The sequence below is a fragment of the Betta splendens genome, chromosome 17 (genome assembly GCF_900634795.4).
Source record: "Betta splendens chromosome 17, fBetSpl5.4, whole genome shotgun sequence".
Lineage (NCBI taxonomy): Eukaryota > Metazoa > Chordata > Actinopteri > Anabantiformes > Osphronemidae > Betta > Betta splendens.
In genome coordinates, this window is record NC_040897.2 from 4,144,359 (window position 1) to 4,171,278 (window position 26,920).

The window sequence follows — 26,920 nt, forward strand, 5'->3', positions numbered from 1 at the left end:
CTGTATACTATGCCAGCCACTTGGTTATGGTGTTCCATGTATGCTTTCCCTGCCAGCATCTTACACCCTGCAGTTATGTGCTGGACCGTCTCAGGGGCCTCTTTGCACAGTCTACACCTTGGGTCTTGCCTGGTGTGGTAGATCTGGGCCTCTATGGCTCTGGTGCTCAGGGCCTGCTCCTGTGCAGCCAGGATGAGTGCCTCTGTGCTGTCCTTCAGCCCAGCCCTTTCAAGCCATTGGTAGGATTTGTTGAGATCAGCCACTTCAGTTATGTTCCGGTGGTACATCCCATGTAAGGGCTTGTCCTCCCATGATGGTCCCTCTTCCAGCATCTCATCCTCTGTTCTCCACTGCCTGAGACATTCACTCAGCACGTTATCTGTCGGGGCCTTATCCTTGATGTACTTATGGATCTTGGATGTTTCATCCTGGATAGTGGCTCTCACGCTCACTAGTCCTCGGCCTCCTTCCTTGCGGCTAGCGTACACTCTCAGGGTGCTGGATTTGGGGTGGAACCCTCCATGCATGGTGAGGAGCTTTCGTGTCTTAACATCTGTGGTCTGTATCTCTTCCTTTGGCCACCTTATTATTCCCGCAGGGTATCTGATCACTGGCAGGGCGTAGCTGTTTATTGCCTGGGATTTGTTCTTGCCATTGAGCTGGCTTCTTAGGACTTGCCTTACTTGTTGGAGGTATTTGGCTGTTGCCGCATTCCTTGTTGCCTGTTCAAGGTTGCCGTTTGCCTGTGGTATTCCAAGGTACTTGTAGCTGTTCTCAATGTCTGCTATTGTTCCTTCTGGGAGTGAGACCCCTTCTGTGTGGATTACCTTGCCTCTCTTTGTCACCATCCTCCCACATTTCTCGAGCCCGAATGACATCCCGATGTCCGAGCTGTAGATCCTGGTGGTGTGGATCAGTGAGTCGATGTCTCGCTCACTCTTGGCGTACAGCTTGATGTCATCCATGTAGAGGAGGTGACTTATGGTGGCCCCGTTTCGGAGTCGGTATCCATAGCCAGTCTTGTTTATTATTTGGCTGAGGGGGTTCAGACCTATGCAGAACAGCAGTGGGGACAGTGCATCTCCTTGGTATATGCCACATTTGATGGATACTTGGGCAAGTGGCTTCCCATTGGCTTCAAGGGTGGTTTTCCACAACCTCATCGAGTTTGCAATGAAGGCCCTTAGAGTTCTGTTGATGTTGTACAGCTCCAAGCATTCAGTGATCCATGTGTGTGGCATTGAGTCATAGGCTTTCTTGTAGTCGATCCAGGCTGTCCACAGGTTGGTGTGACGCATTCTGCAGTCTTGGGCGACTGTTCTGTCTACCAGGAGTTTGTGTTTGGCTCCTCTGGTATCCTTACTAATGCCCTTCTGTGCTTCGCTCATGTATTGACCCATGTGCCCATTTATCTTAGCTGCGATGATGCCTGACATGAGCTTCCATGTTGTGGAGAGGCAGGTTATTGGCCGGTAGTTGGATGGGACTGCACCCTTTGAGGGATCCTTCATTATCAGGATCGTTCGCCCTTCGGTTAGCCATTCAGGGTGAGTCCCATCCCTTAGCAGCTGGTCCATTTGTGCTGCCAGGCGCTCATGGATTGCAGTGAGCTTTTTTAGCCAGTAGGTGTGGATCATGTCAGGGCCAGGTGCTGTCCAGTTTTTCATACCTGAGACTCTTTGTTGGATGTCTGCCACTGTGATAGTCACTGGGTTCTGTTCAGGGAGGTTGCTGTGGTCTTCCCTCAGATCCACCAGCCACTGTGCATCTCTGTTGTGTGATGCCTCCCTTTCCCATATCCCTTTCCAGTACTGTTCAGTTTCCAGCCTTGGTGGGTCTGCTCTGCTGTTATTACCCTGCCATTGAGAGTACACTTTCGCAGGTTGTGTTGCGAACAGCCGGTTTATTCGTCGGGCTTCGTTGTCTCTGGTGTATCTCTTTAGGGGGCTGGCCAAGGCTTGTAGCCTTTGCTTGGCAGTTTCGAGTGCTTCAGGTATGGGCATCTGGCTGTACCTCTTGGGCATCGGTCTTTTCATTGCACCTCTCTGGGCCTCTGTCATTTGGCTCACTTCCCTCCGAGCTGCCTTGATTTTTGCCTCCAACCTCCGTTTCCATGGTGGGTATTGTTTCTCATGGCTCCCATGGTTGCTCTTATAGCCAAGCACCTCTAGGATCACTGATGCTGAAGCGTATATCAGCTCATTGGTTTCTGTGATTGTTGTGGTAGGGATCACTCTCAATGCTGCATTCACATCTTCCATGAGACTTTCTGATGGTACTTCACTTAGCCGTTGTAGTGGGGTTCGGGGTTGCCTGTTTAATCTCGCTATGATCTTATCTTTCAGGTCAGTCGCTGCCTCGTTCAGCGTATCTGTGCTTATTGGGGCTTCGTTGGGGAGATGGTGAAACCTCCCCTCTGACCTGGCGTCCTGGCTCCCCCTTGCCGTAGCATTTGTGTTGTATCTCGTCAATCTCAAGTTGTGATAGCAGTTGCCGTTTGTGGATGTTGAAACACTGAGCTACTAGTTGCTTCGCAGTCAGTCTTGAATGTGGGTTTCTCCATTCCCATTCGCCACACATTCTATTCATGTAACCCTTCTGACTAGGGTTACTTGAGTAGTAGCATTCCAACAGTTCTCTGTTCTCGCATCTTAGCCATTTCTTTCTTGTTCCAGTAGCCCATTTCTCGTCAAGGTGCTCTGGTTCCCCAACACCTGACGCAGACCTCGTTAGACCGGGCGACGTCTGAGCCGGTATCTCATGTGGTTCATTGTCTGTCATGATATGAGGTAGGCGGTAGGTTGAAGGGTCTTGCCCAAGGACCCACACTGGATGCTTATTTTTGCCCTAACGGGGATTCGAACTGGGGACCACCCGTATACAAGTCTTGCGACTGAGCATATATTTATTTATTTATTTATTTATTTATTTATTTATTTATTTATTTATTTATTTATTTATTTATTTATTTATTTATTTATTTATTTATTTATTTATTTATTTATTTATTTATTTATTTATTTATTTATTTAGTTATTTATTTATTATTTATTTATTTATTTATTTATTTATTTATTTATTTATTTATTTATTTATTTATTTATTTATTTATTTATTTATTTATTTATTTATTTATTTATTTATTAATTATACACACACACTATGAATGTTGTATTTGTCTTTAGCTGATCTTTAAATTCCTGTAGGTGCTGATGCTGACGCTGCAGAATGACCCTCCCTGTCTGGAGACAGGCATCACAGATAAAGAAATAGTGAAGAAGTATGGCAAGTCATTCAGAAAGATGATCTCTCTGTGTTTACAGAAAGATCCTGAAAAGCGGTTAGTTACTTTCCACTGCCTCTTTGCTTAATATTACCATAAAAATATCCTTGTTTTGCTTCCCAGCTTTTGCTTCTGCTTCCAGTTTTGTCACACAAAACATGAGGATTTTTGCTTTCTTCCTGTTCAGGCCAACTGCTGCTGAGTTGCTGAAGCACAAATTCTTTACCAAAGCCAAGGTGTGCATCACGATAAGAATCAACCAAAAATAGTTTTCCATTTTTTAAGTGATTATTTGCAGGTGTGGTATGTATTGTATCTATCTTTGTTTCAGAACAATGAGTACTTGCAAGAGAGGCTACTGCAGAAAGGTCCAACAATAACAGAGCGATCAAAAAAGGTTTGGTGTTCCATGCTTCCAAGCTGTTTTTGTCTTGCCGAGGGTATGCCCCTTCAGTCAACAATTCAACAAAATGACAAACCTTTTCATTTTTGATGCTTTGTGTAGGTACGTCGAGTGCCTGGCTCGAGTGGCCGTCTTCACAAGACAGAGGATGGTGGCTGGGAGTGGAGTGATGATGAGCTGGATGAGGAGAGTGAGGAAGGCAAAGCTGCTGTGGCAGCTCTACGGGTGAGGCTCTCCATGTTTGAGTCTTACTTTGTCTTACTTTAAAAGGCTAATATATTGGATTGGATCAATGCACCCTATAACCAGCATGAGATTAAAGTACACAGATCTGCATTTGTTGTGACCTATTTTCTCAGTTTTTGTGTACATTTCACTTACATAAGTAAAATCACAATAAAACACCAAACTCCCAAATAGATGTGGAATTCTGCTTTTTTATGGTAATAGGAGGAGAACTCTTCACCCAGAGTTCAGATTGTCGTCTTCAATCAACATTGTAAGATGCAGTCTCATGCTAGTTCAAGTATCACAGCCAAATTTTAAACCAACTAATATAAACGATTTGCCCAGATCATCTGATCCCGGACTTCACACAGTTCAGTTCACAGAAATTGTGATTTCAGTTGTGTTAAACTTCAGTTATATCAGAAGTTTTCACTCCTGCAATAATATACGTTTGTCATTGCAGGGATAAATGGGTGTTTGATTGTTTTTAATCCTGCTCATTATTCTTGTCCACCCTGCAGTCACCCAGAGTGAAAGATGGGTCCCAAAATATAGAGGTGAGTCACTTTGTCGTGGACACTTTCTGTTCTGTTTTATTGTAAATCTTGACTGTGCAGTTTGCATGATTGTGTATTGTTTGTCTGAAATTGGGTATAGAATTGACACTTTTAATATTGAATTGCCAAATGCAAATTGCATTTTAAATTGAACGACAATGTTGCCTATTTAATTGCCAACTGGCAAAATGCATTGCCATTTGAATTTTGAGTCTGATAAAGGTAATTCCTTTCGGCTCTTCTGCGTCAGGGTTTGCCATGGAATGATTTGTTCATGGTTGTTTTTGGCCCTTCTGCGAAATTCTTTGTTTTTCATTGTGATTGTGGCTTGTGTGTCTTAGCTTTTCCCATCAGCAGATGGTGCCACAGGACATTTGCAACCGTTTGGTTCAGCACATGAGAGATCTGCCAATGTGAGCTATACAGGAGAGGATGTTGTACCTCAGGCTCCCAGTCAAACAGTAAGTTATGCACATGCTCAAATAAAACCCTAATATGGACAAAGCCAACTGTGAATCAGTCAACTGTGAACAGGTGTTGATAGTACTAATTTATTTTATAAAGAACGTGTAAGTGCAAGACCTAACCAGATTTACAAAAGCAAATGTATGCTGCAAACAATACTCTTGACGGCTGAATATGGTTAATTTCAGCATTTTTTTAATTTTATGTTAATTTAATGGTCACTGTTAAGGTAATTGTAAATTCCCTTTTTTAAATCTTAAATAAAGCAGACACAATCAGTTGAGACCTTCTTCAGGATTTTACTTGCAAGGAGTGAGCAGTTTACAGCAAAGGCAACTACCTCTCACTGAAGAAAAGAAACATAAATTCCACTCTGGGAGGCATAGTCACACAGTATGTGGGAAATATTTTTTGCACAGAGCAAGCATTGAGCACATCAGATAAGGATGCTGCACACCGTTACTCCCTATTTTTTTGGGAGCAGAAGGGAGAAAACTTCAAGGCCATGACACAGCTAATGAGGTTCCACCAAACCACAGCAAATATGTTTTAATGATTAAATGCAGCATTTTTCCAACATTTCCCTCCTGTTTAACATTGAAACATTCCCTAAACAATCATGTATACATCAGAACAGCACAACTTCTTTCAATTTTAAATGCAGTCGTCATAAAACATGGAATAAATCTTGCAAAATCGTAGGGTCAAAAGCACAGAAGCACACTATTTACAGCTTGGTTAGTATTTCTGTCAACATCGTCGAGGTTCTCTTCACAGTTATCAAAGTTTAAAGGTGTATATTGTAATCATCGAGTGAGTGACTGCGCACACCCTGAAGACCGTGATCCACCAGCCTGATGATAATGGCCCTTAAACAGGGAATTACGCGTAACACAAACTGCAACAGAACCAGGAGGATCATGCGAACCGGTTTGAAAATCTTCATCAGGATATCAGTACTTGTGCCAGACCTAAACCAATCAAACCTTCAGTATGTGAGGCGCCTGCACATTGTATTTGTGCTGTAGCTCACAGATTGTCTGTTGGGTCATGCAGTAATTTATGGTTTCAACTCTTAGATGATTTTTTCTTACCCCAACCATGGAAATAAGGATAGTGCCACTTTCTGGCCTGTAGTTCATAGCTTTTTGTCCATGGGAACGTCAGTGCATTTACAAATGGGTATTTTGACTGGTAGTTGTACTGCTTTTAACAGATTCTTATTAAATCACCATGCATTATAGGCTTTCTCGTTGATGTTATCATGCCTCTAATCTCCCATTGGCTCACTGGCTAGCAAATATGTGAATAGTTCAGTGGGCATATGCGCTATCAGTATAGTTGGTAAGTATCTGACCTGTCATACAGTCTTTGTCTGTCTTTCGTATTTCTCCATACGTTTTTCTACATCTAACTAGTTCTGCATACTTTCAGCTACAGAAACCATTAAAATATCAAAATATTCAGCTTTTTAAGAAGTGTGCTTTTTTATATCTTTCATATTTTTCAAGCTATTAAGGTTTTTTTTTTTTCTTCATTGAAATTCAAATACTTTTTAGCTTTGTCTTCTTTCAGTTTTAACTACTTCAGCATACAGTACTTTAAGCTACTGACACCGTTCAAACTTTAAACAGTCTTCAGCTATTCAACTATTCCGTTCAGCTTTTTAATATCTTTAATAGTTGTTGATCTATATCAGTTTAAATATTGGCTGGTTTTTGGTCAATTTTAAGCTTTTCCATTAGTGTATATTGGATCAGCTAGAGTGCATGATGTCACAGCTAGAGTGTGAAGGAACTTTTTTAACTTATTTCTTTAACGCGTCACTATAGTCACAGTTTTGACCTATGAATATATTTTATATATATTTCACTCATTCAAAGTCATAATTATCTTTTTTCTAATGATGTGTCTGGTTAAACCCTCAGACCTATACTTTAGTCTGTATATGCCTCAAAGCATTGGGAGTTCCACCATTTCTCCCATAGTCTCCTAATACATTTGTCTAAGACTTTTTTGGAGAAACACTCGAGTGGCATTTTGAAATTGTGACTGTGGCCACAATTTTCATTCTTCAAATATAAAACTTACACCAGTTGCTCATTAAAGTTATGTTTGTAATAGGTATTATGGTTTTGCTGTAAGAAGCCTGTTTAGATGCTGGCTCTTGGCAACTGCCGCCAATTGTTGGCTAGCCTGACCCTTGCTGGGTCAGGTACAGAGAAAATCAGGAAGCACTAATAGTGCTAGTAGTGTGGGCACACCAAAAATTCCCCTGTTGATGTCTTTATTTTGACATTATTGCAAAACAATACATCATAATTTCTTTGCATAGAAAATGTGGTTGAATCGGAGTGTCCCTTCACACTTAAATATTGCACACCATCGTTTTGGTCAACCCATTGAAAAGTTTTCCTTTAATTAAACACCATGAATGCTCACCGTCTCCTACCTGTAAGCTGTTTCATATTAGTTGGGAAGGCCCAAATGTCTTATTTATACTTATATGTACACTGAAGAAAAGTGTGTCTATGCCATTTCAAACAACAAGCTTGTCCTGTTGTGAAGACACTGTAAAAACCCAAAATGCTTTGCTGATTTGTCAAATAGGAGTTTATTTACAAATATTCATATTCACTATTGTGTTTTGAAATGTTCAAATAAAATGTTCTATTTTCCTTGGTTTAAATGTTTTTTCATCCCTTATACATACATACATTAGCTGTTAAAATTTACTTTTCGGTCAAATGCATGATATTTTATTTGATTAGTATTCAAAAGTTTCATTTTACTCAATCTGAATCATATACATATATAGTATAGATACATTTTTGGTGGCAATTACTACCCTGATTTTGAAAAATGTAAGAATATTCAGCATTACAGAAAGGTGTCTGTATTCACAAGTACATTAAAAGAGGGGTTGCTATACAGTGGTAAACATCACCCTGTGTTGCTGCCATAAAAGTCAAAATAAGCTAATATTTACCTCGAAACTGTTAACGTGTTTTAGCATTTGTTTTATACATCCTTCCATCCTCTTAAATTGCGGGGTCGCGTGGGTTTGCAGGAGCCTATCCCACCTATCTACGGGTGAGAGACGAGATACACCCTGGATAGGGCGCCATTCTATCGCAGGGCCACATAGAGACAAACAACCACACACACTCACACCTTCTAACCCCTTTGGACTGTGGGAAGAAGCCGGAGAACCTGGAGAGAACCTACGCGAACACGGGGAGAACATGCAAACTCCACACTGAAAGGCACCAGGGCCGCCCTAGGAATCAAACCGAGGCCCTTCTCGCTGTGAGGTGACCGTGGGTAGCACCCCCGTAAACCAAAAAACGTAAATAAATGCTCTGGTGCCCAGCACCACCATTGTTTTATTGTGATGAAAATGTGTTGAGATTTTTTTAAAATTACTGAATTTTAGAATTAAATTCTATTTTTTACTAGATAAAGCATTTCCATAGGAAAACTATGACTGCTGCCATGCTGAATGTATTGCTGGAGAATTGCTGAAAGTAGCGGAAGCACTTAAGACAGCTCAAAATAGCTGAAGCATGTAAAGCACAGATGAATGTATTTGAAGTAAATGAGTTGTTTAAACAGAGCTTAATGTTTACAGAAGAAACTGAAGCAGTTGACTTTGAAATTGCTGTAATTGAAACTGAAAAACCGATAAATTTTATAAATAGTTTTAAGTTCAAGAGATAAAAGAATAGCTTAAAGTTATGTAAACATTTAATACATCTGAAAGTAGCTGCAGAGGAAAAAGTTGGAGCTTTGGAGGAAGCATGTGCAGGTAATTTCTAAACGGTTAAAAGACTCTTAACTAGTCATAATAAACAGTTGAAAGCGGAAATACGGCTATTCTTAGCTAAGGATTTGGATTGGTGCTAGTATATGGAAGAAGACGGTGTGGGTAATTGCTAAATTGGATAATAGACTCATTAACTATTCACAATAAACCAATTGGAAGCAGAAATATTGCTATCTTTAGCTAAAGATTTAGATTGGTGCTTTTATTTGAAATTGTCCTGTCTTTTCTGAGCACCCTGATCTGCTATTCTGGAATAACATTTTTGAACATGGAGCTAATCAACTGGTCAGTCAGCGCATTGGACAAAATGTTTTCACAAAAGAAAGAATCTCCGGGAGAACCACTCTGTCCCTTGGGGACTTTTGCCTCCGGCTACGTGTGGGACGCGTGGGATTCCTGGTGCCCCGTGTGTCTGGAGCCTCTGTCCATCGAGGATGCAGAGGATCTATTCATATTTTGGACTTTGATAACAGGGCTACTCATGATTGGCTTTGGTGGTGCCCTGCTTTATTGGAAAGATTGGAAAATCTGCGGCCGGCTCATGTGTCAGTGTCCACCGGCTGTGGAGCTGCAAACACTGATCGGGGCCATGGTTACTCGGCTGACAAAGTTACACCAGAGCATGGCCCGGATTGAAGGACTGACAAGTAACATCTCAGCTCGTTCGGATGATTTGCATCAGAGGATGACCCGAATGGAGGGACTGATTGGTACATCTCAGCTCGTTTGGATGCCCGGATTGCAGGACTGACTAATAAGATCTCAGCCCGTTCGGAGGAAGACAAGAGACTGAGGGATAACATCTGCAGACAGACTGAACACTTTGTTACTATGGTGACAGCCTTGTCTGACAGGCTTGAAGAGATGTCACGGGTGACCCATGGTCCCACAAGAGGCGATGAAGCCCTCAGTTCTGACCGATTGGACTATTGATCTAGACAGATTAGACATGGATTGTTAAAATGTATTAGAATTGGCTGTGTCCCTTCCCGGGTCCAATCTACCTCACCAGCTGTGCCTCTATCTATCCTCTTCCCCTGTTGTGACTACCTTCAGGGACTGTTGGACTGGCATGTAAACATCTTGGTCGGCGTCGGTCATACTTCTATAAACAACACTTCACTACACGGATTCAGATACAACCCCCCCTCCCCACTTTACAGTCTCACTGTCTGCTCTCCGACCTTATCTATCTGTCCTGATGAACCCAAGAAAAAAATTCCAGCAAGGTTTCCACTTGTACTGTGTGCCACTGTATGTGCGTGTGTTTTATTGTTCGTACTGCAATTGCTTCCACTGTCGGACCAGCGCCGGTCAAGCTGGCTGCTGATGGGATTTTCCCCGCTGTGGGACTAATAAAGGCATTCTATTCTATTCTAAATTGCATGGATGAAACCCACAGGTAATTACTAAACTATAAAGTAGTCTCATTAAGTAGTCATATTTAAGCAGTCAAAACCAAAATTTGAAACTTTTATTTGGAAAAGGTGTGTGGACAGTTGCTAAACTGTTAAACGGGCTTATTAATTAGCAGTCATTACCCACTCAAGCGTATAAAGGAAAAGCTGATAAATTAAATTAGTGCTTTTATTTTGAAAGGATATGGAAGAAGCATATGAAAGTAATAGTTAGATTTTAAAATTGTTTAATTGCCTACTCATAATAAACCAGTTGAAAGCAGAAATATTGTGTTTTATTTTTTTTACAGTTTAAGATCTTGATTGGTCCTTTTATGATGAAAGTATCTTGAGGAAGCCTGTGCATATAATTGCTAAACAGTAAAACAGTCTTAATAACTATTCATAATAAACTAGTTGAAAGCAGAAAAAGTGCTATTTTTAGCTAAAAATCTGAATTGATGCTTTTATTTTCAAAGGATATGGAGGAAGGCTGTGCGGGTAATTGGTAAACCGTATATTAGTCTAATAACTAGTCATGAACCAGTTGAAAGCAGGAATATTGCTTTTTTAGCTAAAGATCAGAATTTGGGCTTTTATTTTGAAAGGATTTGTGCTTAATAGCTAAACTGTAAAGTAGTCTTAATCTAGTTACGATTACCCCTTCAAAAGTGCAAAAAATAGTGCTATTAAAGCTAAAAATGTGGATAGGTGCTTTTATTTTTAGAGGATTTTTAGGAGAGGTGTGTGCTTAATAGCTTAACTGTGAAATAGTCTCATTAACTAGTCACAATTACCCATTCAAAAGCAAAAATAGTGCTATTAAAGCTGAAATTTGGATTGGTGCTTTTATTTTGAAAGGATTCAGAGCATGTGTCTGATTGATTACTAAACATTCAAACAGTGTAATGAACTAATCAATAATATGCATAGAGCTGCTACACTGAGCATCAGGAGTTTGACCTGTCAGTCAAAGCTGCAGCTGCGCTGTTGTAGACGTAAGGCGCGAAAATCAGCTCCAGAGTTGCAACCCTGCTAAACAGACTTGTTACAGTAAATATAGCTAACAAAAACTAATTTTACTTTTTGAATGCCAAGGTTTTATTTAGCAACTGGTATAAGTTTTATGTTTGAAGACTACACATTGTGGCCACAGTCGCCAGTTCAAAATATTGAACTCTTGAACTGTACTTCTGTGTTTTTCTGAAAGGTCTCAGACAAATGCTTAGAGTTGCATGGGAGGAGTTCTGGGACTCTGCACTTTAAGGCAGCTACAGACCAAAGTATAGTTCTGAGGTCTTGACTAGGCACATCATTAGAAAGGCAAGTATGACTACGAATGAGTAAAATATTTTCTTCATAGAGTGAAAACTGTGGCTGTAGTGACGAGTTAAAGGTAGAAGTTCTGGCTTAAAAAAATGTGTCCCCGCACTCTAGCTGTGACATCACGCACTCTAGCTCATGCAATACACACTAATAAAAAAGCTCAGAATTCCTCAAAAACCACCTGATATTTAAACTACTATAGATCAGAAAGTATTAAAGATATTAAAAAGTTGAACTACAGATTAATAGTTGAATATTGGTGTATAAATGGTGTCTGTAGCTTAAAGTATGTTGAAGAAGCTGAAAAAGACAAAGCTGAAGAGGATTTGAAAATGGTTTTCCATTCATTTCAATGAGGACATTTTGATGAAAAAAACATTAATAACTTGAAAAATATGAAAGATATTAAAAAGTTACAGTAAATGGAATGTGGCTTCCATTTACTGTAACTTTTTAACATCCAAGGCTGAACATTTTGATAGTTGAATGGTTTCTGTAGCTGAAAGTATGCTAGACTAGTTAGATGCAGAAAAACGTACAGAAGAACAATAATAATAAATAATAAAGATTTGAAAAACAGCATTCACTGTGATAATAATAATGGTGCAAATCTCAATACAGTGAATGCTTTGCAGCATTCAGACACAGGGAGAACATTCCACACAAGAGTATGTACTTCAATAACACATTTTAATGTACTGTTGTTGTTGTTGTTGTTGTTGTTTTAGGATCTAGCTGCTGCCAATTCCAGTGTTCCCATTAGCCTCGTTCTGAGATTGAGGAATCCCAAGAAGGAACTCAATGACATCCGATTTGAGTTCATGCCAGGCAGAGGCAGGTTTTGTTTTGTCTCTCTTTTTAGGTTTGGTCTTACTTTTTAGTTCCATATCTCACTTTGTTTTTTCCCATCTGACTACTGTCAGACTCAGCTGATGGCGTTTCCCAGGAGTTGGTTTCAGCAGGTCTGGTGGATGGGAGAGACTTGGTCATTGGTAAATAAATGTCATAGCAAGAAATGATGTTTAAAGTTGACAGTTTTCTAATTGGTATTTGAATGCTTTTTATGTAATTAATTACTAAACTGTTATTATAAGAAAGAAAAGTGTTGGCTTTTTTTATAATGTCACTGTTTTCTGTATTTCTTATGTTATCTGACATGAGTCTTTGATGTCCTTTTTTCCTGTTAAGTTGCAGCCAATTTGCAGAAGATTGTTGATGATCCTCATGGTAACAAAAATCTGACCTTTAGATTGGTGAGTCATTGTTGTTAAGTATTTATGGTGCTTCTGTCTACTGATGTGTAAAATATTTTAGGCTTTATTGTGGTCAAGTATTTTATGATAAAATAAACATTCTGCTGTCTTTCAGGCATCTGGTGTGGAGGAGTCTGAAATTCCAGATGATGTTAAACTTGTCGGATTTGCACAGCTCAGCATCAGTTAAGTCAAATACAGCCAGCAACATAGACATAAGCAAATGGTATTTCACAGCTGCATTTTAATAGATTGCAAGAAACCACTACTGCCAAAGAGGGGGAAAAATTAGGAGGATCATCATGATGAGAAAAGATCAAGGAGTAGTAATAAACACAGACCTGGCAGAGGTGTGACAAATTTGCAGAATGCATAATGACCCCAATGAGATGTAACTTATCACAGGAATCACACTTATTTACACTGTTGGTGGTGTGCCTATTCAGTGAATGGGAGAAGAGATGCAATCATATATATTAACTATTCATTTCCTTTTACTTAGTTTTGTTCCTTGTCATACAGTACATAAGCACAATCTACCCCACCCTCCTTTTTACTGCCACAAAACGGATTTTAGTGTAATGCCATCTTTGTCCAGCATTTAGTGCTACACAGACTGTAAGGGGAATACAGTTAGCCTTGTCTCTGGGGAAAAGTCTGGTATTTTTTGTACGAGATCTGAAGAAAAACCCTTAACATTTCTTATGTTGTATAAAACATATGTAAAAACTCTAATGACACATCCAAGTTTTATTTTAATTATAAGGTTTCTGTATATGAATGCCTAAGGCAGAATTATTTTGGAGATTTTCTAATCTATTACAGGCTAATATTTTCTGACATTTGCCTAATGTTCTTGTACTATGCAATATTGATTTTCTTTTTAACCACACGTGACTACTGATCACAAACAAAGCAATTCCTGAATTAATAAAAATTGTTTTTGTATGTTTGCCAAAATAGTTTGAGAGAACAAAAGTTCATAAACAGTCAACCAGCTGAAAGAGGTTTGTCAGTAAATTGCTTTAACGGGGTAATTTGTTGTTTACAACAGTCAATATAACAGTTAAGAATCCAGAATCATAGCATTCCCCATGCTCAAAAACTGAATGTTTTACCTCCCATTGGCACTTAGATCTTGGCATTGGGTAATGAATTTTGTCAAAAGATTTGTGACTTTTGCCTCTGAGGTTTCTGTTTCTAATATCCTCAAATTCTTAATTGGAGAAACCATATTTTGAGGTGAGCAGTTTGTTCAGGAGCGTATCAGTTCTAATAAAAGTATGTGACTGTGGCTCTTTAAAATGAAGACTATGTGGAAATAACTTTTTATTCAAGCTGCTACATATCCTGGTAATGGCCAGTAATACCTGAAACGATCCTATAAATGCCAAGTCATAAGATGAGGAGAGGAGAATGAGTGCCAAGATTTTATATTACCATTTGTTTTTTATGACAAGGTATATACATAACTGCATTTACATTCCTGTCAGCTTCAGTTGTACTTTTTGTTGATTAGCTGATGTTAAGTCACAAAGGATGAGCTTGTTAATACTATTGTTGTAAACATGTTAGCATGCATGCCTCGCAAAACCTGCAAGAACAGCTGTAGCATCGGGTTTCAGTAGTGAGATCCCCAGAAACATGAACATGTCTTTTGTATTGATGGCTGCAGAAATCTTGACAAAGCCTCTCAAAGTCTCACCCAGTCATGAATGCTGATGCTTTATTTGCTGCTATTTTAAACTGCTCTAGAAGGCCCTTCATTAGACACTAGTAAATATGGTCTGACAGAAATGTAGTCTTCCTTAATTTATAAACACTTACTAAACATTCATCTGATTATTCCCATTGTAGCTGTATGGTCGTGTAATGCTACCTGCAGGGGGCTGTGAAATAGATCCTAGTTCAGGTCTTCTATAAATGGTACATGTAAAGATGTAATTGTATGATGGTAATTCCATGCGTTGTCACAACAACGTATTGAGGTTTGTATGTAATCGCGTGGATACATTGACTTTGTAAGTAAAACATTTCTTTAACATGAACATTTAAACAAATAGACTGAGAAGCATCATGTTCAAAGAATACAATTCTGTTTGTTTAGTGTTTCCACCATTGGCCTTTGTGAGAGCATCTTAAAAGATCACATTTGTTCAATTGAAACTATGCTGATATATACGCCTATATTTTTGAAATTACACAGGCCCGTTATTGTCCTATGGTTTAATGATATGCAGTATTTGTTTTTCAAAGAGAACTGTCCAGGGTTAATTGATAAAATTGTATTGATGGTACAGGTAACATTTTGCTCTATTTATGTCAAAGTCTGTAATTATGATGATTATAAAATACTAAGGTCCAAGTTACTCAGCTTTTAAATTTGTTTTCTTCTTTACTGTTTAATATTATCATTCATCCTCATTTTATTAGGCACTGAAGAATTTGTGGTAATTTAATTAGCTTTTTAACATATGTTTAATGTGCTTAATCAAACAATGTATACATCTACAATTGCACAATTTGAATTATTTATTACAATTTTAGTATTTGTGATAGGATTCCTTGACAAAATGAATTCAAATGTCAGGAAATACAATATGATTTTTAGTAGCTGAATAAAGTGACATGAGGAAATGCAGTGAGTGACACTTATTCAAAATCTCATAATCTTATACCATAATGCCCTTGAATTTTAAACTGAAAACAGTTTAATTACAATTGCTGTAATTAATTTCTCACCAACTGCTGAAAATTATTTAATGGTTATAAAAATTACCATTAAATTGTTGTAAGTTCAATAGCTGAAAGAATGTTTTAAAGTTGTGGAAACAGCTCAAAGTCTTGTGTGAGGAAGTGTGTGCTTAAATGCTAAATTGTAAAATAGTCTCATTAACTAGTCACAATTACTCATTAAAAGCAAAAATAGTCCTATTAAATGTAAAAATTTGGACTGGTACTCAAGCACGTTAAATCTAGAATGGGAGGCAGATCCTTTAGCTACCAAGCTCCTCTCCTGTGGACCTAGCTCCCTGTTCAGGTTCAAGAAGCTGACACAATCTCCACCGTTAAGATCAGGCTTAAACCTTCCTTTTTGATATAGCTGATAGAGATGGTTCAGGTCACTGGCAATGATTGTTAGTCACAGGAACCATCTCTTAGTTATCCCTATGCACCCCATGCCCTATTTTCTGCCATTGTAGGGTGTGGGTGGGGGGAGGGGGGTATACAGCATATATCTATTCAATTCATTTCAATTCAATTAAATTGTATTTATATAACGCCAAATCACAACAAAGTTATCTCAAGGCACTTTACAAGGTAATGTTCAAGACCTTAAACAACTAAACCCAACAAATCCCGCATACAGCAAGCCTTTAATTGTAAAGTTGTACAATTTAACAGCATCAGTGGAGAGGAAAAAATCCCTCTCTAACGAGAAAGAAACCTCCTGCAGAACCAGGCTGAATGTGGGTGGACAACTGCCTTGAACGATTGGGTGAGGAAAAGAGAAAAGCACAGCAACAACAAACAAGTAACAACAGAGCAGGCAGGATGGTTGGACCAGGGACTGGATACAAGAAAGAGACAAGGTTAGTTAAACATGGAACAATGATAAAAGGTTATTGGATAGAAGGAAACAGAGGAGCGGAGCTCAGTGTATAAATTAAGTCCCCCAGCAGTCTATGTCTATTGCAGCTTAACTAAAAAATGGTTCCTGTGACTAACAATCATTGCTAGTGACCTGAACCATCTCTTAACTATAAGCTTTATCAAAAAGGAAGGTTTTAAGCCTGATCTTAAAGGTGGAGAGTGTGTCAGCTTCTCAAACCTGAACAAGGAGCTTGTTCCACAGGAGAAGAGATTAGTAGCTAAAGGCTCTGCCTCCCGTTCTACATTTAAAGACTCTAGAAACCACAAGTAGCCCAATGCTCTGAGAACAAAGTGTTCTGCTGGGAGCATAAGGAACTATGAGGTCTTAAAGATAAGGAAGAGTTTATCATTAAGTGCTTTGTAAGTAAGTAGGAGAATTATAAATACTATCCTACATTTTACAGGCAGCCAGGGCAGAGAAGCTGATGTAGGAGAAATGTGATCTCTCTTTCTAAGTCCCATCAGACCTCTGGCTGGAGCATTGTTAAGGAGCTGTTAGGACATCCCATGAGTAAGCAGTTACAGTAGTCCAGCCTGGAGGTAACAAATGCATGTATCAGTTTCTCTGCATCACTCTGAGACAATGATGCTTCTAGCTATTATTCTAAGATTTACAGTGGAATCTGAATCTAATGTTATGTCATCCATAGTAACTATCTGACTTAACAGTGTCTCTCTGATTTTTAGGGCCAATAATAAGAACCTCTGTTTTATCTGAATTTAGTTGAAGGAAGTTTTGGGACATCCAGGATTTGATGTCTTTTGAACAAGTTTGGAACCAAATTAAACAAATCAACTAGTCGAAATTCAAAGACTTATATATCTAAGTATCATCTGCATAAAAATGAAAATTAATAGAATGCTTCCTAATGATATCACCTAGAGGAGACATGGCTGAACAGACTTGGACCAAGCACAGAGCCCTGCGTTACTGCATAGCTAATCTTTGTGCAGGTGGGGGATTTGTCATTAACATGGACAAACTGGAATCTGTTCAACAAATAGGATTTAAACCATCCCAGTGCTGTTCTTTTAATTCTGATGCTATGTTCTAGTCTCTGTAATAGAATGTTGTAATCAGTTGTATTAAATGCAGCATTAAGATCTAACAGGACAAGGACAGAGACCAGACCATTATCTGAAGCCAAGAGAGAATCATTAGTGACTCTAACCAGAGTCATTTAGGCCTGTCATCCAACTGGTTCACGCCAACGCAAAGCTTCCTGAAGCTTTATTTGCTCTAGTAGGACATCTACTGGATGCAATGATATCAGTTGGCATTTGAAGCGTGTGGCGTTTTGCAGAAAGCCTGTGAATTGAACTGTCAGCAAAATAAAGAAGTATGCAAAACATGTATATTCTGTGTTATACTGTGTATATATAAACATACATGCATACACACTGGCATTATGGAAAATGATTTTTTTTTTGAAAATTATGAAAGTGGAAATAATTGAGGTGAGGGTATGGACAATCATTGTGCTTTTGTAACGTTGAGGTATAGCGAGTGATTATGGTTTAGGAGACAGTCATTGTTTTGTTTTTTATTTAAAAAAACATCAGTTTCTCCATTGTGGCAAGTCCATATCTTTTTTTGACATTATTGCTTCTACTTTGGAATACACCCACTCACAAGGTTTTGCCACCGCTAACTTATATAAATGGGGATAGACATATTTCTGTCTCTCCCAGTGTTGAAGCCCGCCGCAAAATCCGAATCGCTTTCTGAATCAGTCACGTGGTACAGCCGGGCCGCGAGGCATTCATTTGTGCATCACGTAAACACCTCCTCCTCTACTCGGCACACACTTCATAGCCTTGATACAGAACGTCACATCACTATTGTCTACCATGCCATGGTGCATATTGTTAAATTCTGTAGATCCTTAGCTTTCATTTGAGCCGCCGTATTTGTGTTGCATAAAGTATTGTAGCGCTGGAGCCATAAATGCATTGCATATGCTAGCCTAGGTGGCGCTAGAGATTATTGTTATTGTTTAAGTTTTTGGTTATTACCAGGGCTGTGTTTGAACATATGGAAGACATAGAGAGAGACATGCAATAGACATACTGTAGACTGCTGGGGGACCTGATTTATATACTGAGCTCCTCCTTTTTTTTTTCTAACTCTATCTCTTCTATAACCTTCTATCCTTCTATCATTATTACATGTTTAACTAACCCTATCTCTTTCTTTCCAGTAGTTGTTAATGTTTATTTTTCACATTGAAATGTGCCTTTTATATTTTCTATATTGTTGTCAAATACAATTTAAAGCGAAACATTTATAATACGTTCCAAGGAGTCCAAATCTCTGAGGATCTTGCATTGTCTCTGAACTCTTCCATCCTAGTCAGAAAGATTATTTTGCTGTGACACTAAGAGCATTCTCACAAACTGCTTCTCAGTGTGTTACAGCAGCCACACACACACAGACCATAAAGACCGTCAGAGGTTTACAGTATGAAAAACCGCCCAACAGATCATCAGAACTCAGTTCTCCTCCCTAAAGAACATCTTCATCAAACGCTTCACACCAAAGGTGATGATCATATTCCACCCCCACTACTATTCAACCTATCCTTTACACCCCACAGGCTTTTCATGCTTGGGGTCTCAGGCAAACATCATCTTTCCCACAGCTGTCACTGCACTGAACAACTGGCATCACTTGTACTACTGACATGTTTGTACTACTACAATTCTGTTGCTCCACTGTACGCACTGTACATCTTGATGTGCATTCTGTGCACTTCACTGTCATACATTCACTGCAAATTCAAACATTTTTACTGTACATACACCCTAGCTGTCTATTTTTTAATAGGCCACTTATGCACTTCTGGTTAGATGTCAATTCAATTGAATTCAATTTTATTTATATAGCGCCAAATCACAACAAAGTTATGAGTTCACCAACTTGGGATAAAACAAAACAGAAACAGAATAATCCATTCTCACAGCAGACGCCACACACACACACAAGTTCCCCAGTTACTAGGGACCGACATAAAGCAATAATCAAAAAAATTTTACAATACACTTTTCCCCCCTCAATGGACAGATAACTGTCCATTAAATTTGAAGCCGAATAAATCACAAAATTAAGATGGATGGATAAAAGAACATTAGCAAAACCCTTAAAAGTAATTACCTACACTTACGTATTTATCCTTACCAGGGATCGTCATCAAACCCTGAATAAAACTGAGTGAACTTGAGGACTTCAGTTGAAAGTTGAACAAGAAGGATTTAGCTACTACAACGACACAAACTAACCCGATTACAAACACAGAGTCACTGCGATGTAGAAAACTTTATTGAATTCAATCTTGATTCAATCTTCCACAAACTATCAGAAGTGACACATGGACAATAACACAACCTTGTGAACTGTTGGAAGCACAAAGCTATCAGTCAAACCTCTTGGAGGATAAAGCACAGTCACTGTTGCTACTCAGTGTCTTCCTCAAACCTTTTCCTTCCAAGCTGCAAGGAACACCACAGCCCTGTCACACTTGTTTAAAGATCCATGCACACGCTTTTTTCATGCTCCACATTGCTAAAGAATTGGACCTTGATGTCTCAGTAAGGTGTCTGTAACTTTTCATGCCAAAAAAGCGCTTTTAGATCGCCCACACGGCCCGTCTGAAAATGTGTGTGTTTAAGCTCTCGTCCACAACGCTCTATTTTCGGAGTGTGTCGGAAGCTAAACTGATCGCCACACCCCTTTGAGGAAGCGCATTGCCGTAATCCGCCGCGGGAATCAAACGTCACGGTCACTGAATCCATTGTAACAGTGACACTGGCTAACTCGTCCTTGTAGTGGAGTTCAGCCATATGTTTGATCCAAAATCTGACTCTGAAGTCGAATGGGAGGCTGTTGAAATGGTTACACTTCGACTGGCGCAAGGTACGTCTAACTGGCAGATTCACGTTTAATTTAATTTGATTTATATAATACGTAACTTGATTAGCTGCTAACGCTAATACTAATGGTTGCAAATTAGCAGCCTTAATACAACAGAATATTCAAAACACTACTACAGCTTTTTTAGGAGCATAGCTTAATAAACTAATATAAACTACTTTTTACATGTTTTTTTATTTCTTGTTCTGCTGCTGTGAAAATAATTTTTTTATAATGGGATCTTCAGCTGCAGCTTATATTTTATATAAGCTGCAGCTGAAGATAAAATATATATTATATTTTATATTTTAGGTCATTGCAGGGTTATTGGACAGTAATGGGTATAAGATTTGTACCGGTAACAATATACAGATGGAGCGGTTCATTTTCGCTGATTTCAGTCGACTGTCAGTCACCTTTCTGACGCTGATCACACACTTATCACACCCTCATCAGCCGACTGTCAGCAGCCCCCCTCCTTGGTCTGTTTGGGGAAGGTGTTAAAAATGTTAATGAGGCCACCCCCATTTTAGCACCAAAGACGCAATTCCAGGGTAAAACCAAAAGGTGGAGCTTTAGTATCTGACCTGTAGAGTTAGGTTCAAACAGCAAGTATAGGCACAGTTCTGAGAACAGGACATAGATCTGATAACGTCAGTTCTACACTGTTTGCTAGGGCAGACAGACAAACAGACAGACAGACAATTTTCTGTCTAAACAGTCAACTAAAAAGTTGAGAACACTCAAAAAGTTGACTTCATTTCAGAATTGAATGTTGCACTAACTTTTCTTTAATCATAGACAAGCATCGGCAGCTCACGCTGCCACAGCTGCCAAACTACCTTCTGGAGGTTTATCAGTTACTGGCTGTATTAGGTTGAATTGGACTTCACAAAAGTACCTAATGAAATTATTAAATTGTCATTCTATATATTATTTTTATTCACTTGAATGTAGTGTGTGTCAGTCTGCCTGCTTCAGGAGCTGTTTTAAATTTAAAAAAGAACATATCAATGTTCTAATCAAGCTTAGATGAACATAACAATAGAGAGCCTCTTTTCAGACAGAACGGCCAATCCACAGCACTAGTTAGACTGGTTTCACACCACCCCCTTCTCCCCAAAGCACCAGAGTCCTGCAGTGCTGTTACCTGATGTAACCGGATACATTTGTGAACTACCTTATCCATCCATCACTTATAAGAGCCTAGTGGTTAAAGCACACAACTTCTCACCCACAGTTTTTAAATAAACAGTTTTTGTTAGTTGGTGGTTTAAAATAAGAAACTTTTATATCCTAAAGCCAAAGACTTAACACTTTCTTTTTAACAAGTTTTATTTACAGATTTTATAAACGTCCTGTTCATTTTACCATTTTCTAAACCAAGTTGTCTGAAAGTTGGGTCGCTACATTCTTTTAGAGCAGAAATGTTTGTCAAGTAGCTTCTACATTATATGTCCTTCATGGGGGACATGGTCTTCACACCTTCTCACAGTCTTTTGTTCAACTGATGAGCCAGTTCTTTACAGGTGTGAAGTGAAGCCTATTGTAAATAGAGGATAGTGCCTAACTTTACTCCGACTGAAGGTTCCTGCACTCTTGGTAATGTTTCTGCTTTAAAAAAAGTCTGTAAGTTAACTTGAAAGGTATTGAGCAGTCACAATCAGCCGATTGCGGTGACATTTGGCAGTAAAAGGTGACTAAAATGACACAGAACTGAAAGAATATCAGCTGGCATAACTCATAACACATATGTATGCAGATCTCTGTATTTTGTGTCACTTGAATTTGTGTGGTAAACAAAAGACACCAGAGGCAAGTTTACACCAGGAGTCTCTTGCTGGGAGCTTCTGTGCCTTAACCACTAGGCTGTTGATCCTCTGATGGACAGTAACTAAATTCCTCCATACAGCATTATGTTAACAGAGCCTTGATCTGAGTGGAACCTTTAAAGTTATAGATTCATGAAGAATTTTCTTTTTAAGCAGTTTACAAATATATTTGATTTTTATGGCTCAGGTGAAGTTGTGTGGAAGTTGAGTCATGTCAACTCTTTCAGTCTGGTGTCCTTCTTGGGGGAGGGTTCATCACACCTACTCACTTTTGTGTCTTTTGTTCACGTAACGAGCCACTTCTTTGCAAGTGTGAAGTGAAGCCAAACTGGAGGATGATATGGAACTTCCCTCAGACTAAGAAAGCTTTTGGTATTTGTCAGTTGTCAAAAAATGCCAGTAAATTTAGAGCTAAACATTACAATACAGTAATACATACAATACAGTACAATTAAAACAAATAAAATATCCATGTGGATGTTGACTGAATGTTTGACTAAAGGGCGTTGTATTCATAACACCTGTAATTTTCTACCTGCTTAGACATAAATAACTTTATATTCAGTTATAAACTACTTTACATTTAAGACGCTCATTTCTGTTCACTTCTAATCTGCCTGTGGGCCTGGATTACACATCACTGCTCCACCTGGTGCATGAATGTGCAATTGCAGGTCATTTCTTAAAAAAGGTTTAGGGGGCGTTAACAAGGCAGCCACGCATTAAGTACATCACAGTGGGGGGTCATGACTGGTGTAGGGGGGCTTGGTCGAATGATACCTAAGTCATGCTAATGTCATGACAAGATCAGTGTGAAATCCTGCAGCAACGAGGCAACGAAAATTTGCCGCTCCATCTGTACATGATTGTTCACAGATTTACACAAATACTGTGCAGAGCAGGTTGCTATATAAACCACTGATGCAGTGGGTGAGTGACTGTAGTGGGACGTGGTCAGCTGGGGTCTTTGGTGTGCGGTGTCTTGGGCACTGGTACCACACAGGAGGTCTTCCAGAGCTGTGGTACCACCCTCAGCTTGAGGCTCAGGTTGAAGACATGCTCCATAACTCCACACAGTTCGCCTGCGCAGGACTTTAGGAGTCTGGAGCTGATGCCGTCTAGTCCAGCTGCTTTCCTGGCCTTGATCTTCCTGAGCTCACTTCTCACCTGGGTGCTGGAGAAGGATAGGGGTTGAGGCAGTGTCTCAGTGTGGTTTGAATTGAGGGGTTGAGGGAGTGTCTCAGTGTGGTGTGAAGTGAGGGGGTGTTGTTGGGATGAGTCACCAGTTGTCAGGGCTGAGGGTAGAGGGCTTTGTGTAAAGGTGTGATGGGCTATGGGGGGTGCTAATCCAGTGGTATGAGGTGACAAAAGGTTTGGAGGCAGCTGCTGGGAGGTGTAAGTGGGTGCTTGGTCAAACCTATTAAAGTATGAGTTCAGCTTGTTGACCCAGCTCAGGTCCCCCTCAGCCCGTGGGTGTGGAGCTTTGAAGCCTGAGATGGTTTTCAGGCTCCTCCACACCTCACCGACATTGTTCGGCTGCAGCTGCTCCTCCATCTTCCTCCTGTAGCTGGACTTCCCCTCACGGATTTTCCTCCTCAGCTCCTTCTGCACCCTCCTCAGCTCCTCCCTGTCCCCTGATTTAAATGCTCTCTTCTTCTCCTTTAGCAGAGCTTTAATATCAGGGGTGACCCACGGCTTGTTTTTGGTGAAACACCGAACCCGTCTGGAGGGAACGGTGTTTTCACAGCAAAAGTTGATGTAATCCGTTACACAGTCTGTTATTGCGTTAATGTCCTCCCCATGTGGGTCGCAGAGCTCCGTCCACACAGTGGTGTTAAAACAGTCCCTGAGAGCCTCCTCGCTCTCAGCCGTCCACCTCTTCACTGTGCGGGGCACCACCGGCTGCCTGTGTACAACAGGTTTATACACAGGCAGGAGATGCAGGATGTTGTGGTCAGCTCTGCCCAGTGGTGGGAGGGAGGATGCAGTGTATGCCTCTTTAGTGTTGGCATAGAATAAGTCCAGTGTTTTATTGTCTCTGGTGGGGCAGGTCACATACTGGGTGTATGTAGGCAGAGCAGCTGAAGGAGGTGCATGGTTAAAGTCCCCAGAGATCAGGAAGAGGGCCTGTGGGTGCTACTATTTACAGATTAATCATAATGTACCTGGGAACTCTGCTTTACAAACAGTTTTGTTTCTAAATATATATTGACCTAATATTTTTTAAATTGCTTTTAGTAAGGTGTATGATATATCAAGTGCTAATATATAACTAATATAAATGTAGTTATTGTTTTTTTCAGTACTATGTGTGTATCTCAAGTTGTTGCAGGTATCTTGCCTAGAAGTCTTGTCAGCTGGTGCTGGGGACTTCTAGGGCGAAGAGTCCAAGTCATCCCACCTTCCCTGGTCTGGATCAGGGCAGTGTTTCCTGAGGGACAAGACACCTATGTTGGACTTAGACCACCTGTTAAATACCCAAATTATTGTTTTTTGGCAATACCTCAATAAAAGCTGAAATATTATAAAACATTTGTCTGTTTTCCCTCATTAGGTATATGCATACAAAAATAGTTCAGTGAAACAGCAATAGTCAAAGCCAATTTTATTTTTAACCAATGCACCAGCACTATAATGCTGGATAATTTACCATTACAGTTCAATTTGCAGACCACAAAATGAACGGGTAGGATTCATAGTTATGTTGAAAGCATAGTTTCTGGAGTGGAACAGGTACAGTCATGGGCAGTTGGCTGGGGAGATGTGAGGATCTTTTTTGTCTTCATATGTTGGAAGACATCGGAAGCAGTGCAGCTGCTGTACAGATGGAGGATGCAGCTGTTTTCCTTGACACCACTCTAGAAGATATAAAAAATAGAATAGCAGATTAATGAAATGACCAGTATTTCCTATGTATCTCACAACCTTTACAGATCTAAACAATAAAGAAAGGTAGTTAGATCAGTTTTAATGGTGTTTGGAGCAAACATGTTTTCAACTTATTTTATAGTGCTGGTTTGTTAAATCTTAGCATGACATTAATGACCTCCTTTCTGTCAGGCTGCTCAATTTCTGCTCAGAGGGCCGATGGTACAGGGATGTTTACAAGGTCCTCCATAGAACAACCTGAGTCCAGCAGGACTTTATTGAAAATGGTCACATCACATTTTCCACATAATCTGCACCATAACACTAGAGTTACAAATTACCCGTCAACAGACTAAAATATTAAAATAAGTTGACCAACTGCATACAGAGTAAATACATAGACAATAATATAGATCAGATTATGAATACCACAACTACTGAAATGTGAAATGCAAAATCTCTGTCAAATAAAACCGCATATTGGCCATAAAAATGAAAAATACTGCTGTTAAATGTACATACCTTTGCTCCTGAGGTGAGCACTCTTCTACTCTTCTACAGGGTAGCCGTGTGTCAGTTTGAGAAGCAACCTCCTCCTGTTTCGGTAGCAGGCATGCATCAGCCTGTATAAAAAAACATGTCAGCTAAAGTAGCTGACTAGATAAGCAACAACACACGTTAGACTTAGAACTTGCAATAACCCAAATTCACGGATCTACTCGGGCTACAACATACACACGACAGGCTCGGTAGTAATTAGAAACACAGCTGACTCTCACAACTTACTAGCGCTAGCCGCTAACGCTAGCAACTAACGCTAGCCGCTAACGCTGCGCTACTATCGCGCTAGCAGCTATAATGTGAGCTGAGTGAATGACCTCAGTACCATATATCACACGATTCGAACCGGACGAATGCTGGCGAGGCTTAACTCATCCAAATTGCGTGTCAGCACCTTGCAACACTGTCTCTCTGTCGCTGTAGCTGTTAGATTCAATGGTTCTAGCAATTAGCATTCCTTACACAGGAGGGAAGCTACATTATAAACAGAGAAACTTCTGGAGTACATATATCAAATAAGTATGAAGCATGTACTTACGTTTGTGCAAGCAGCAAGTGTGCGCTTCTTCAACCTGAGTGACTTCTTCTTTTTGACTTTTTAATGACGGGTGGCAACCAACTGAAAGGTGCATTAGCGCCACCTCCTATGGTACAGTAGACTGCCCAGTGAGTGACTTCTTCTTCTTTTGTCTGTGACTGGAGTGACTGAAACGAAATGTTTCAGGTACATTTAAGGGTCCAGGTTTGTCTGGGGGGGTTCTGTGATTGGTCAAGCGAATGCAGACGTATCCAGTCCGCCAAATTTGAAACGATGGTTCTTGAACCGGATTGGATAAACTCTCAAAAATGTGAAATAAGTAGGGGGCGTACTTCTAACACACCAGGAATGTCTTAACATGACCCAGGGAGTCGAAAAAACGTACCGGAATGTCCAAAAAGTGAATTTTGCATGTGCAGGGATCTTTAAGGCCCGCAGACTGATGACATCTATGTTAACTGTTAGATGGAAGGATGGAAAGAAAAAAATGAACTGAGACCTGGTTTACACATTTGCTAAATGTGTCTTCTGCTCTGTCGGAATATATTAGAGATAGTGATGATAAGAACTAAGTGGAACCTCATTCCATAAAACATGTCAAGGTGATCATTAAAACTGCAGCCCCACTTAAACAGTAGACGTACTGTGCAAATCCTAAATGTAGTCTAGTGAACTGTAGATGCTTGCAGCGCCACAATCCATAGCATTACAATACAGTACCATAGAAGGCTAAGCATTGTTGCAGCAGTTACATCTTGCGGGTTCTGAATGGTTTGGTTCTTCTATCTATTGGAGAACTGGCACAGTAGCAGTAAAAAG

At 39.7% G+C, this 26,920-nt stretch overlaps 1 protein-coding gene across 2 annotated transcripts in view; it reads left to right on the plus strand.

The window, feature by feature from the left end:
* Positions 1-17,748, plus strand: part of LOC114844607 (serine/threonine-protein kinase OSR1-like) — a 31,021-nt gene extending 13,273 nt beyond the window's left edge. For both annotated transcript variants that reach the window (XM_055503544.1, XM_029132103.3), the window contains exons 8-17: positions 3,207-3,340; positions 3,471-3,519; positions 3,615-3,680; positions 3,789-3,911; positions 4,436-4,471; positions 4,813-4,932; positions 12,214-12,319; positions 12,409-12,477; positions 12,674-12,738; positions 12,854-17,748. In XM_055503544.1, the coding sequence (XP_055359519.1) occupies positions 3,207-3,340; positions 3,471-3,519; positions 3,615-3,680; positions 3,789-3,911; positions 4,436-4,471; positions 4,813-4,932; positions 12,214-12,319; positions 12,409-12,477; positions 12,674-12,738; positions 12,854-12,928 (843 nt within the window). In that variant the 3' untranslated portion in view covers positions 12,929-17,748. The remainder of the gene's footprint in view (positions 1-3,206; positions 3,341-3,470; positions 3,520-3,614; positions 3,681-3,788; positions 3,912-4,435; positions 4,472-4,812; positions 4,933-12,213; positions 12,320-12,408; positions 12,478-12,673; positions 12,739-12,853) is intronic.
* Positions 17,749-26,920: the final 9,172 nt, after the last annotated feature.